The sequence below is a fragment of the Pectinophora gossypiella genome, chromosome 11, assembly GCF_024362695.1.
Source record: "Pectinophora gossypiella chromosome 11, ilPecGoss1.1, whole genome shotgun sequence".
Lineage (NCBI taxonomy): Eukaryota > Metazoa > Arthropoda > Insecta > Lepidoptera > Gelechiidae > Pectinophora > Pectinophora gossypiella.
In genome coordinates this window covers 9388593-9401920 of record NC_065414.1, presented here as the reverse complement: position 1 = coordinate 9401920, position 13328 = coordinate 9388593, and the positions used below count along the sequence as shown (strand labels likewise).

Sequence of the window (13328 nt, the reverse complement as noted above, 5' to 3'; positions counted from 1 at the left end):
ACATAATATATGATGAGAGAATATATTTACTTTTATTATAAATCGTATTTTCATTTATCTTTTCTCTTCCCAACCATCACAACCACTTACGTCTTTACAACAAACACTACACTTGATTTCACGTCAATGCACATACATACATAAAGCCAGCTATAATACAATATCATCCATTTATTATATCTAATTGAGAAAGTCCTGCTTTTCTATTACAAGTTTGTGAAACATTAAAATCAGTTATTTATATTTTTTCTAAAGGGAAACATTGATTGTTCGTGACTATGAAGAGTGGAAATATTATGCTATAGTGTGACACCCTAAAAGTATCATTTGCGATCGATATCAAGTAAAAAAGTACAGAAAACTTACCGTCGAACATCCATATACTATAGTTAATTGCACGTCTGTCATTTTACTAAAGAACAAGTCGACAAAAAAGAGAAACACATTAGCGACACTGTTATCAATCTTATGTTGATGTTGCAAATGACTAAGAAAAGCGACAATCAAATAAAATGCACGCGAATCGAAAACGAACGAACGATTAGTCGGCGACTGGTCCGTACATTTCTGATAATACACAGAGCTACGTCGTTCTCTTTTTGTCGAGTTGTGTGTTGGAAGTCAGTGTGGGTGTGGGTCAGAACTGCAGCCGCTTGGCGAGCGAGCCTCCGTCGATGTTGTCGAGCAGCTTCCTCTTGAGTGAGGGCTTCTCCACCTCAATCTTGCTGATATTGGAGGGCATCGGTAACTTGTTGCCTACAGTTGGCGCTGGCTTGTTGCTGGAAATAAACATATTATTTCAACATTCCGGACTTATAGTATGATGCTTCCTTATTCCCTTATTCTAGTCTGCGTCACAGCGCGAAGTCCATACAAATCCATATAAAAAGCTAGTTTTTACTGTGTACCGCCTTATCCCGTGCGTGAGATTGAGATAGACAGTTTGCGCGTACGTACTTGCGAAGAACAACTGCAGACCCCACCGGGGACATAGTTCTTTTTTTCATGCTGAAAGACACTTGTTTTAACAATCCCTTACTAGTAGACTCGTATAACAAATAGACAAGCAATCTGTGTAAAAAGTGTCGCGGCACATCTTGTACAAGCGATGGCGTGTAACGACACTGTATAACCGATATTGCATTTTTTATAACATCTTAATTTGAGGGAACGAACTTGTATTGTACATGGTTCGGACGCTTATTTAGAAAATCTCCTTAGCGAATGTGAGTCTATTTGTTTATAGTATGTCAGTGACCCTCACCTAAAATAAGGCATTTGCAGCGCCTGCGTGCAGTCGCACCGGCTGGGCGGGTAGAGCGCCAACAGGCTCTCCAGCACCTGGATGAGGTCGTCGGAAGCCGCGCTGAAGATGTGCCGCAGCGGCTGCGGCGGGAACTGCTTGAACTGCACGTAGTCTGTCAGGCTCTTCATGCCCTGGGGGACATTATAATGAACTAACTGTTACCCACAACTTCTTTCGCATGAAATCATACTATTAAAACTTTCGTAGGAGTTTCGTACAAACTTTTACACCCTATTTAACCTTCTTAAGGGTTTAATATCGCAAAATCTCGTCTTAATAATAATAATTTATTTATTCAAGTAACAAGACTCATTGGATTAGTATATCTTACTGTATGTTTAGTAAAAAGTACACTATTTAGTGAGCACTTACGACCTAAAGTAGGGGTTCTCCCCATGCAAAATTTTCCTAGCACTTGTGATTGTAGTTTCTGAGATTTCGTTATGAGTGACTCAGTCAGACCTTTCGGTTTTATATTATAGACAGTAACATGCTATGTAAAATTATAGACGGCTGAGGTGATGGACAAACTGAACGCGCGTAAACCACGTTATCTGGCTGGAAAAGTGCTTACCGGCCACTCCTCCTCGCCGGGCGTGCCGAAGACCTGGAAGATGCGTGACAGCTGGTCCAGGTCGGACTCACCCGGCAGGAAGGGTACCCTGAGTAACAGCTCTGCGAGGATGCAGCCCACGGCCCACATATCCACGCCCGTGCCGTACTGACGAGCCCCGAATAGGAGTTCTGGAGATCTATGTGTGGATAATATGGTTATTTATTGCATTTATTTTATTAGGTTATACTGCTGGGTTATAATGTTCGTGGGGGATATTTTATATGGTCGCCTTATAGCGAAAACCACGTAAGCGCCGTTTTGAAAAATCCCATTTGGATGTGATTTTTTTTGCAACAACACCTCGCAATTGACAAGCTAATTTCAAACCAAGTAAAAAATTGTGGTCTCAATTTTTACTCAGATTTAAATTATTTGAAAAAAAATGGAAGTTTTATTGAAGAAAACAACTTCATAAAGTTATTTTTGAAAAAGTCACAGGGTTTTCACTATATACAGGCACATCAACAATTTGATTTTCAAGGCAGATTAATTGCTGGTTCAAATAAACTTCTTGGCTCAGCAAAAGTACAGGGTATATAAGATACAACATGCTCAAATAAAAATATTCAAATGATCTGCTAATGAACTCACCTGTACCATCTAGTCACTACTTGATGAGTATTTATTCTAGTTGGAGAACCAAATGCCTTTGCTAGACCAAAGTCCCCAATCTTGAGGATTCCATCCCTGTTAATCAGCAAGTTGTTGGGCTTCAGATCTCTGTGCAGGATCCAGTTTTGATGTAAGTATTCTAAGCCTGAAATAAATAAAACACATAAGCACATAACACTTCGGAGACACAGGCTAAAGGAACAGTAAAATTATATGTTTATATTTGTAATACTTCCATCACAAAATACACTATGTAACCACGCTTCACCAAGCTTTCTGTTAGACCAATGTGATAGGTACAACTCCATTGAGATATAGTTGTGAACTTATGTTGTTATGCTTATTACTGTGAGATAAAAATGGAACTTTACTGTGAAGAAGAATTATGTGGTCTCTGCCTAAGCCAATGCAAATTAGGAGTAATTTTATGTACAGTCATGAGCAATATAATGTAACCACTTTAGGACTCTGTCGCACTAACATATTTGACATTTAGTGGGACAGTTCAATTTGTCAAGAAAGTTAATGTGACATGGTACCAAAGTGTATACATATTAATGCTCTTGACGGTATGTGTAACTCTACTGTGCATAATGCTTACCTCTGAGAGTCATTATCATGTAAGCCTTAACATTGGCAGGAGTAAGTACTATGGTGTTGTCCTTAACAATTATTTCTAAATCTGTGTCCATGAAGTCAAATACTAAAGAAACATTTGATTTCTGCCCAAAGACATCTGAAACAAAAATGTATTATGTAGATTCTTACTTTAAAATATTCAAAACTGAATATTACAGGGTAATTAATTATTGTAGGTTATCTTATTGCACAATAATTAGAGTCAAAATATAATAAATACAATACAAATATACTTTATTGCACACGATATACAAAACATTTGGTGCAGGATGGTGCAACATTTTGTATAAAATAAATACTAATAATAACAAAATAACAAATAATATAGAACAATACAATAAGTATGATGTTAGTTTTTGTATATTATAGTATCCAACTTTCCAATATTAAATATATTGGCGAAAAAAGCTTTGTTTTGTAGGGGGTGTTGTTAATATAATAAATTGGATAAAGGTGCTAGGGCGACACAGTAGTAGGGAAAGAAAATTGTAAAAAGTAATGTAAGGTTAGATCAATGTTACAAACCTAGTAACCCAATGAGGTTGATATGCTGGACTTCTTGCAGCAGTTTGATCTCCCTGAGAGCGGTGCGGTTGATTCCATCCGCCGCCTCACTACGAGACCCAATCTTGATCTTTTTCACGGCCACTATTTTATCCGTTTTTACATCCCGCGCCTTGTATACTGTGGCGAACTAAAACAACCACGTGAATGTATTTACGAAACGTTTCATTGAAGTATTGACAAACAAAAATTACCGACACGACAACACTTTAAAGATTTGTAAATATATGTTGCAAGGGAAAAAGAATTAAGTCATGTAAACTACAAAATATTCAATATAATTGAAAATGTTACCTGCCCTTCTCCAAGAAAGTCAATTTTTTCGTATCGTAGAACTGACTCTTCCATCGTGAATTTATTTTTCTACTACTACTTTTCTCCTTCAACTACTTAACTATTATGTTCTTGTCATTATTTACAGCTTTTGTACACTAATTAATAATTACACAGCTATTATAATTTTCAAACCACACACACCACAAAACGAAATCCTAGTTTCAAAATGTTGTCATTTTTTTTTTTGACAGTTGATGTTATTTTTTATTCGCCTTAAATTATTAGGCTGGCAAAGAGTTTAGGACCTTAGAGGCTTGTCTACAGTAATATAACATTTTTGTTGAACGATTCAATATTCATCTTTTTTTTTTAATCCCATTTTGTAAGATTTGTTACCAAAGACCTTTTGTGTTGAAGATTTGTTACGATCATCTGCTACATTATGCCTGATAAATATTAATTATATAATTATTTGAATACTTTGAATATAAATTGTATGGTAAATAAATAAAAAATATCACGCATGTCGTATGCATAGTAGAGTTACATAAATAAAGAAAATAAATAAATGCAATGTTTTCGTAGTTTACGAACGTGTAAGAATATGTCAGATTGACAAGTTGTTGCAAAGTGCCGACGAAATGTTTTGTTATGTGTTTTATCTTTTCTTCTATTATTTAAGTGCTAAAATTGAGTAAGAAACAACATATCACATCAAAGATATAGTCATTGTTTTTTTAAAAACATGGCTTCTACTAGTCATCCCCGAAATGTGTTCTATGAAGACATTCCTCCTGGTGTCCTCAATGAAAAAGACTTTATCTGTACAGAAAGAATTGTTCCGAGGAAGATAAAACCACAGAACATTGTCATGAGGCTTATGGACCGAGAAATTTATGGCTCCAAAAAGCCTGGATCTCATTTTCACGTTGTTAGAGAGTTTTATCAAAATGTATTTCCGAACTTGACTATAGTGAATGTTGAGAAACCCCCTTGTTTTTTGAGAAAATTCAGTCCAGACGGAAAACATTTTATAGCCTTTTCTGCAGACCAAACTTCGTTAGAGGTAAGGATTCTCAAAAAAACTTTCTAAGAGATGGTATTTCTAAAATAAGTGCAGATGTTAATACAAATTTTGCCAACAGATCTACGAGTACAGAGGAGCGGCGGCTGCCGGTGACCTGGTCGCAGGATATCCATCAGATCTGCTGAATGCTGATGCAGATGCTCACCACAGAATTAGGACACACATATTTTACAGATTTTTCAAGGTAATTGTAACACTCATTGGGAAATAGCCATTGCTAGTTTTCCTAATTTATATAAAAAAATGGTATATGGATTATGGTACGTGAATAAAGTGTATCTCTTTGTTCATGTTTTGATATTATCTTTGTTACTTTATTGCATTTTAATAAAAAAATATTATTCTCCACAGCCAAAATATACAGTCAATGTCTGTCAGCAAAGAGATCTACGGTCAGAGCGTAATGCTCAGCCATCTGTTAACCCGTTCATGGACCAACAACTGAACAGAGAATGTAGCTTGTTCACTGAAGATGGAAGATATGTGATAGTGGGCTCTGCTGCTCACATCCCTGATGACCTGCGACCACACTTCTATCATATACACAGTAATAATGAGGCAGTCACACCCACCATTAGGTAATTGGTTGTTAATCAAATCAAATATACTTTATTGCACAGAACTAACAGACATAACACATGTACAATTTATTTATTTTTTTATTTCTTTTTTTTTATTGTTAATCATAATTATGTACCATTAGTTATCTACCTAATATGTACAGTTTTGTTTAGGTTTGCCTTCTTATCTCATCATCATCGTCTCCCTAGCATTGTCCCGTTTGTCACAGGGTCCAGTTACCTAACCTGAAGATTTGACAGGTCTGATTTTTTACAGAAGCAACTGCCTGTCTGATCTAAAAAAAGTTGTTGTTGTGGGTGGAGTTATTGTGAAGTTTGTCTTCTTATCTAAGCTCTTATTAATTGCTTAATTATCTATTTTGTGGTATTCAACATAATTAGTAATTAAAAAATGTCAGTACTAGTCATTTCTATGTTATCTGAAGAATTTGGTAATTTATTAATTCAATTCAATTATTTTTCAGATCTGCTTTGGAAGATTACTCCCTCCATTTAGTTGACCTGCACCATGGTAAGCTATGTGATACTAAACATTTTAGAATTGACAAAATCTACCTCTCACACAACCAAGGAATTTACTTGTATAAAGAAGTATTAGCTGTTCTATCAGTACAACATCAAACTATACACTTGTTCCAAATTGTAGAAGGAATGTTGATTGAAATAAGGAAAATTGGCAGGTTTTGCTATGATGATGACCCCTTTATAGTCAACTCAGTGTTTGCTCCACTAGTAAATGAAAGACCATTTCATGAAGAGACAATTAATAGCTTGAAGCACAGACTATTAGTATTTCTTTTCAAAAGGGCAAAAGCAATTAGTGACGAATCAGGAGATCCATTAGAACTTAGAAAGTTTTACAAATACTTTGACATGTTCAAGAGTTTACGAATGTGGAAAATGCAGCTATTAGATGAAGATCATTTGTTCATTAAGTACGCGAGCGAAGAAGTTGTTACATTGAGAGTGCAGGAGCCCAACAGTCAGTCATCCTTCTTTGTGATATACAACATTAGTGAAAGCAAGATTTTGGAAGTTTACGAGAATACTTCGGACAGTTTGCTGGAGTTGTTTGAAAACTATTGTGATTGCTTTAGGAATGCTCGATTATGCGCTGATTCTCAGTTTACTTGTTCACCTTCTAACAACTTATATGCAAGACTGACACAGCAGAGGTTCAAGCAAACTATAGTGCGCGCTATCTACGGCGGTCGCACGGAGGCAACGAAACGTATACTTGCGCAGCTGCCAATCAGCGCACAGTCATATAGTGGCTCACCATATTTAGACTTGGGTCTATTCAGTTATGATGACAAATGGGTATCTGTTATGGAAAGGCCTAAAGCTTATGGAGAGTATCCCATAAGGTATGTATTTTAGGTTATGATAGAGCAATACTATACCCTTTCTCAGTGAGTCTGTAATATAAATACTATTTTTCTTTCAGATTCTATGCAAGAGACTCAGGCCTATTGAAATTTAAAATCTACGCTGGTGTCCTGGGGCAGTCGGTACCAGCTACTGCCCGGCGTTTGGTCGCGTTTACCTTCCATCCGACGGATCCGTTTGCCATCAGTGTTCAGAGAACTAACTCTGAGTATATTGTCAACTTCCACATAAGGAATGCTGTGCTCAGCTACTGCCCGTGCAGTGACAACCCTAACCACGCTCGGGTGCCATAGATAATAACGTATAATTTACAAGATGAGTATTCACTGGGAGCATTTGATCAAGCAATGACTAAATTGAACATTACGAAGCTTGAACGCTAATACTTGCTTAATAAATGTGCGCGAGCTCTCCCAGTAAGTACTTGTCATTAGGATACAAAGTTTACAATGCAATTTAGTTGCTTGAAAATTGAAAAGTAATTGACGGCAAAATTAAATGCGTAATTGTGAAATGATGGCCTTAAATCGACGTATTTGAGGAGAAAAGACGTTGAGTTGTATTTTTGAAAAGGTTAACGCGGGATTGTATACTATAAGAGATCTAAATAGTTTAATGAAATAAATTATAAATGTTAACTTTATGTACAATAACACTACTGTGTAGTGTTAATTTAATATTATTAATTTCTATTAAGCCTGTTATACTTTTGTAATTAATGAATGACTAATTGTTACTCTTTATGGTGGAATAACAATTAATAATCGACACGTTATTTTATTTCAAAGTCTCTGCGCTTGATAATTCGTGAGGCATAGACGACGATTCGTCTGAAACTGAAGCAGCATTTTTCGTATCTAGGTAATAATTATATATTATACACGTAATAGTAACATAATATTATACGTGGCACGCCTATGGGTACCTAACAAGAAGTAGAAGATATTGAAAATGTACTTCTGTTAATCAGAACCTCCTTGGCCAAATAGAACTAAGAAAAGAAATCAATGTCAAATCATAAAGGTTGATCGATTTTAGAAAGCAAGTGACAGATTTTGGACAGATCCAAGATCATCATCCTATCAAACTGACGAACAATGGGCACTTCAGAGTTTCCCGTATAATAACCGTTACCATCCAAACCCAACCACCTACCATAATGAAAATGTCGGCCACCGCCGCTCGTAGGTAATATGTGACGCTACCAGAGACACCGATCATGCAGTGCAACCAGCCTTTTATCGCCACCAGCCCTCCAAACTGTCCCCAGTTTTTTCCTTATAACCCAGGTATGTTTACATTTATATTTTTGATATGTCAAGTTAACAGAGGTTGTTCAAGTAGTCAGTGGGTAACTGGAGTATTAAAACCCAATTGATATATCCTATCAACCTCTAAGTATATGCCAAGATACACAAAAAACACCCGTAATCCACCATAAGACACCACCGGGTTCTCGTCATGGTCCATGCAATTTTTTCGATGTTAAGTGTTAAAAACAAAAATAAATATATAATACTAAGCTTGGTCTACAGGATATCAACCGTGCAATTCATATCCGGACGTGGTAGGGGAGGGCGAAGTGACGACTATAGTGCTCCCTGACGGAAACGTGCAGCACTTCTTCACGCCTACTTCGCGCTGGACACCGTACACTGCCAATCCTAATAGTTTCTGGAACCCCACGGCTGGAGCTTGGTATATCAGAAGTGTGTCTAGTTCGTGAGTATATGTAATCAATTTAGGACAGTGGTTGAAGAAGTGGTCGGCAATATTTTGGCAGACACTACCTAGTGGCAAAATGAGATAGAGGTGAACCAGGCTTGTTCATAACTTATATACCAAAGAACTTGCCGTGTTGGTAGGTTTACAATAGTCGATTCTACGTCCTACGTTCTCGACTCTACGTTCCTGTAGTATAGTTGTATGGTATATAGATGGCCCATTACGCATGTCATGTAGTTGTGAGTAGTGACTATATCTATGTAGCGTAAACCACTAACTTAGCGTGAGTCCCATATAGTAAAACTTGTGACTTGTTTTGGTTTTAAATAAATCCGAAAAAGCCCAAACTAATTCGTCAGACAATCCGTACAGATCAACTCGGCCCTTTAGTTGCATATTATAAATCGATATTTTACAATAATGCAATCTATTTAATAGGCCGCAGTGTCCATTGTACTGCCAGCAACCGAGCTTACCATGTGGCGTGCCAAGGATCAATTTCGGTTGCAACAGCCACATGGCTCTGCCACCTTCACGAGGATACGAGCTAAAGGTATCATTATGCTTACTATACAAATGCTTCATAAAGCACATCAACGTACAATAATACGTCTATATCCCTATGGATTTACTTGTCGATATATTTTATGTACTTCATATCTTTTTTCCAGTTTCACAACGATGGCCGGACTTCAACGACGGACCTTCAATATTTCTTCCCGCGCATGTGTCAACGTAACATAATAGCCCAATCTTGCGCCGGCGTTCAAGTAACGACGCCGGATTGCTCCTGTAAATGTGAAGTGGTATGTACCCGCGATATGCAACAATAGAAGGATATGGAACCCGTATTCAATTAAAACATATTATCTAGAATTGTAAATTTCAAATTGACGATATTTTTTCGAACATCCCAATTACCCTTCTCATGCCAACTCAATTTTCGCAGCATTTGTGGCCCCCGAGACACCGCGGAAATGTAACATATCCTTCTACTTGTGTAGAAAGACGTTTCATCGTAGGTACGTGACAGTCAATGTCCCTGTAGCCCCGACTGTGCTGGATCGTGCAAAACTAGCAAGAAGCCGAAAGAAAATGTTGTATGTGAATGCTATAAAGATTCGAAGCGGACCGCAGGAAAAGACAGTGACATGTCAATTGATGATAATAAAAAATCATGTCTAAAGAAGGTCGAAAAGAAAAACAAAGACATCCAATGTCAATACAGTACTAGTGACTCGTCGCTGGACAGAAGCTGTGGGTGGGGAAAGAAATCTTCTAAAGCAAAACGTTGTGACACTACATGCTCGTCGACATCTACTTCAGTTAGCGATTGCTCTACGTCCACAAGGAGCCGGGAAAAACGGCGAAAGGCGCAAGAAAAGGCGTGGAAAAAGCAGGAAAAGATATATCAGAAGCGTCAAAAGGAAAAAGAAAAGAAACGGAAACAGGAAAGAATTAAAAAAGAGAAAGCAAACAAGAAGAGACAGAAGAAGTGCATGTCGCAGGGCACCCAGAGCGATGACGAGTCCTTCACATGTTCATTATGTGAATCGTGCTTTGACTGTGACTCGAAGGAAACGTCCACGGAATGTAGTCGAAGCTGTTCCACAGACGACTTACTGCAACCCAGCTTTTGTGCCTTGCAAAAGGAACGTTACCAAGTACAATTAAAGTCTGAAAAGAAACTGAAGAAACTACTAGAGACGGAGCGAAAGAAAATTGAAAAAGACCGACGAAAACAGGAAAAGGAGACCAAAAAGCATGCAAAAACTACAAAACAGAGCCAAGCAAAGATGAATATCGATTGCGATACAGATCTCTGCAACTGTCCTTCGGTAACAGAGTTCGACGGAATACAGAGTTTAATGTCTGTTGATCGAAAACCTACAGACCCCAGGTGCACAATAGGATGCCAGCTATTAAATATTTATGAAGGTACAACTAAAGATTTCAGCAGTGAAGTGTGCACATGTCAACCTACTACCAACAAGATATCAGCTACATATTCCGAGCAGGCGAGCGGTGGCGCTTTCCAATGTATCTTCCCTTCAGACTTGACATGTTACAAAATACCGGACGACAGTGATTTTGTTGATTAAAGATGTTTAATGCCTGTCAGTGCAAGTTCCCAGTCCCGTTATCAAGAGAAACGGCAATGAAACCACGGCTGTTGTGTGTAGTATTTATATTCTGTTACTATACATTTTATTCCTTAACAGTACATGTATTTACAATGATAAATTTAAAATAATAGTACAGACAACAAAAACAAATTGAGATTTTCATTCTCTAGTTTAATCACGTACACACTGAATCAATCGTTACAAGCGCAGGCGTGGCTGGCGGCGGTGGCCGCCGCGACCTCGTCTCTACGAGAACAAACTCAATCATCAAGTCGCCAATCAAATTAAAGGAAGACTACATGGAAACACGACAAAAGTTCATATTCTTTCGAAATATGCTTTGGTAGAAAACTAATGACTCGCATTTAGAATCGGTTCTGTAGAACATTTCTAACCAATTTTCAAATAGGTCATAAATAAATCGTAAAAAACAATTTAACACTTACAACTAGTATTGCATAAGAATAAATGAACGGACATCCCCTTCATAAGATTAGTCTTTGAATCAGACAATTTAAAAATATAATGTCGCCTTCTATGCTTGCCGTACGACACAAAAATAATACTTTCACCACATTAATATGTACATTATAAATAGTATAGACGAGTTTAAATTTTATTTACTTTAGGCGTATAATTTCAAGCATATAAGACAACATTAAATCTACCACAATAAACTATACAGCAATTTTCAAACTGGAATATAGATTCTAGCTTAAAAATTTGACACCATCTACATGAGATTCGTGGATTTGTTTGTCATTCTGGTATATATTGCAATAGTTTTATGTCACCTTTCTGTAATTTTGCGCTTTTTATATGTGCACTGCATTGTAGACTAACCGCAAGGGTTACTTCATGTACGTGGTACCGCAAGGCGATCGCTAGAGGCCCGTAGGCATTATTTAAGTTACAATAACACACAACCTCAAAGTTTGCAAATGCAACTCGTTCCTTCTAACGACTAAGCACATCTTACCCTATAACACAAAGTGCAAACCAATACATTTAATAAACATTAATTAGAGCAGATTATCTAAAAATGCACTGAAGATTTTACACTACATCAGACTTCGATGCTAATATCATAAAGGAATGAATTACTCTTTCAGGTGCACTTCATCATAGATTTCAATAATTTGGAATAATGTTAACAATTTATTAATTAATAGTGTTTATAATTAGCAAAAAAACATAGATAGAACCTGCATATTTTCACTAAATCCATTAAACATGTCGAGTGCATTGTATACCTGTACACGTTATCAGTCACCTCAAGCTATAATTAACGTGGAAATAATATACAAACAATATTACGAACTTTGACTAGACAGTACGTTAGTACCGACATCCGGCCGCTCGGCCACATTGGCTGGAATCTTTATAATATGCAAGAATAATTCGATAACTTTAGGCCCTCGATAACATCGCGGGGCCTCACGACATCATCGTCACAAAGGCCCCACAGGACAAATTGAACTAACTTCGGAGACGAGTACCCTCTAACACACCAATTTTACACGCTACTTAATTTAAATAGAGTTATTTCTTAAGCGAGGGGTGTCTTTAAAATATCAAAATAATTTAGTACTTAGATTTAAGTTTGAATTAGTTTATAGAATACATCGCAACCGTCACAGCACTTCACTATTACGTAAGATGTACAGTCTGAACTATTTGATGTGGCTCCGCGCTACACCCACGTTTAACCCTCACTGAAACAAGATACAATATATTAATTTAACTGTCTTTCGGACTGTCTGTCTTTTGTCTGTGTTCACGGACGTGGGATCACAATGAAAGTTCTCAAATAAACTCAATATTTTTTATATTGTCAGTGTGTCATTGTGTTAAATTAATATAGAATCAGGGGAGAAGAGGTACTTATCTACAATCGAGAAGTTCATTCGAAAGTCTGTTTTTTTTTCGTTTTCAGTTGAGCGTAAGTTAAAGAGGTTAGAAGTGAAATGTTCCGAACTCAAATTGAATTCGGAAGTGTTTCGATTTTTAACCGACTTCAAAAAAGGAGGCGGTTCTCAATATTATAGTATAAGAAAACCAGATATGCTCAAAAGTGACAGCTAGCATTTCAAGGTTATCCCAGCTGACATCATCCGACATCATGTAGCTATTTCGCAAAAAAAAATACCACGTCCAATGTGTCATTTACTTTGCAAGGACATTTTGAACTTTACTAGTAAACGTTTTACGTACGTAAATCTTTTAATGATTTTTATATATATGACAAATAATAGTAATTAAATACATTAGTCAGTAATTCGCTTAATTTTCAATAATAAAATTTACGTCCTTGGTACGTTGGAGATACCAATTTAATGGTAACACTTACGTCATCAAGGGCTAGCAATGGTTGATAGGACTGAGCATACCTGGTCTTCTTATACCA

At 37.0% G+C, this 13328-nt stretch overlaps 4 protein-coding genes across 7 annotated transcripts in view; 2 read left to right on the top strand and 2 right to left on the bottom strand.

Annotated features, from left to right (window-relative positions):
- Positions 1 to 3: 3 nt before the first annotated feature.
- On the bottom strand, positions 4 to 4267 carry LOC126370931 (cyclin-dependent kinase 7). The gene is made up of 7 exons (XM_050016064.1): positions 4032 to 4267; positions 3699 to 3867; positions 3136 to 3270; positions 2514 to 2679; positions 1881 to 2058; positions 1265 to 1437; positions 4 to 779 (listed from the first exon to the last, which is right to left on the bottom strand). Exons 1-7 carry the CDS (start codon positions 4083 to 4085, stop codon positions 638 to 640), a joined length of 1017 nt encoding a protein of 338 aa, XP_049872021.1. The 5' UTR covers positions 4086 to 4267; the 3' UTR covers positions 4 to 637.
- A 359-nt stretch (positions 4268 to 4626) lies between these two features.
- LOC126370924 (DET1 homolog) lies at positions 4627 to 7838 on the top strand. The gene is made up of 5 exons (XM_050016053.1): positions 4627 to 5079; positions 5159 to 5284; positions 5452 to 5678; positions 6146 to 7048; positions 7129 to 7838. Exons 1-5 carry the CDS (start codon positions 4759 to 4761, stop codon positions 7361 to 7363), a joined length of 1812 nt encoding a protein of 603 aa, XP_049872010.1. The 5' UTR covers positions 4627 to 4758; the 3' UTR covers positions 7364 to 7838.
- Positions 7839 to 7926: 88 nt separating this feature from the next.
- Positions 7927 to 10976, top strand: LOC126370929 (uncharacterized). The gene is made up of 5 exons (XM_050016062.1): positions 7927 to 8359; positions 8606 to 8792; positions 9234 to 9348; positions 9467 to 9601; positions 9818 to 10976. The coding sequence occupies exons 1-5, from the start codon at positions 8290 to 8292 to the stop codon at positions 10895 to 10897; spliced, it is 1587 nt and encodes a 528-aa protein (XP_049872019.1). The 5' UTR covers positions 7927 to 8289; the 3' UTR covers positions 10898 to 10976.
- The window catches only part of LOC126370925 (tyrosine-protein kinase CSK-like), a 43973-nt gene continuing 41611 nt past the window's right edge, over positions 10967 to 13328 (bottom strand). For all 4 annotated transcript variants that reach the window (XM_050016055.1, XM_050016056.1, XM_050016054.1 and 1 more), the window contains one exon: positions 10967 to 12636. In XM_050016055.1, coding sequence (XP_049872012.1) covers positions 12634 to 12636 — 3 coding nt within the window. In that variant the 3' untranslated portion in view covers positions 10967 to 12633. The remainder of the gene's footprint in view (positions 12637 to 13328) is intronic.

What these genes read in the sequence shown, in the direction of transcription:
- LOC126370931 (XM_050016064.1), bottom strand. Translation starts at nt 4,085, where the DNA reads ATGGAAGAGTCAGTTCTACGATACGAAAAAATTGACTTTCTTGGAGAA. An exon ending in CATGATAATGACTCTCAGAG is followed by an intron (nt 2,680 to 3,135) that starts GTAAGCATTATG and finishes TATTTATTTCAG; the next exon opens with GCTTAGAATACTTACATCAA. An exon ending in GTAGTGACTAGATGGTACAG is followed by an intron (nt 2,059 to 2,513) that starts GTGAGTTCATTA and finishes ATCCACACATAG; the next exon opens with ATCTCCAGAACTCCTATTCG.
- LOC126370924 (XM_050016053.1), top strand. Translation starts at nt 4,759, where the DNA reads ATGGCTTCTACTAGTCATCCCCGAAATGTGTTCTATGAAGACATTCCT. An exon ending in TATTTTACAGATTTTTCAAG is followed by an intron (nt 5,285 to 5,451) that starts GTAATTGTAACA and finishes TATTCTCCACAG; the next exon opens with CCAAAATATACAGTCAATGT. An exon ending in TATGGAGAGTATCCCATAAG is followed by an intron (nt 7,049 to 7,128) that starts GTATGTATTTTA and finishes TTTTTCTTTCAG; the next exon opens with ATTCTATGCAAGAGACTCAG.
- LOC126370929 (XM_050016062.1), top strand. Translation starts at nt 8,290, where the DNA reads ATGCAGTGCAACCAGCCTTTTATCGCCACCAGCCCTCCAAACTGTCCC. An exon ending in ATCAGAAGTGTGTCTAGTTC is followed by an intron (nt 8,793 to 9,233) that starts GTGAGTATATGT and finishes TCTATTTAATAG; the next exon opens with GCCGCAGTGTCCATTGTACT. An exon ending in CACGAGGATACGAGCTAAAG is followed by an intron (nt 9,349 to 9,466) that starts GTATCATTATGC and finishes TCTTTTTTCCAG; the next exon opens with TTTCACAACGATGGCCGGAC.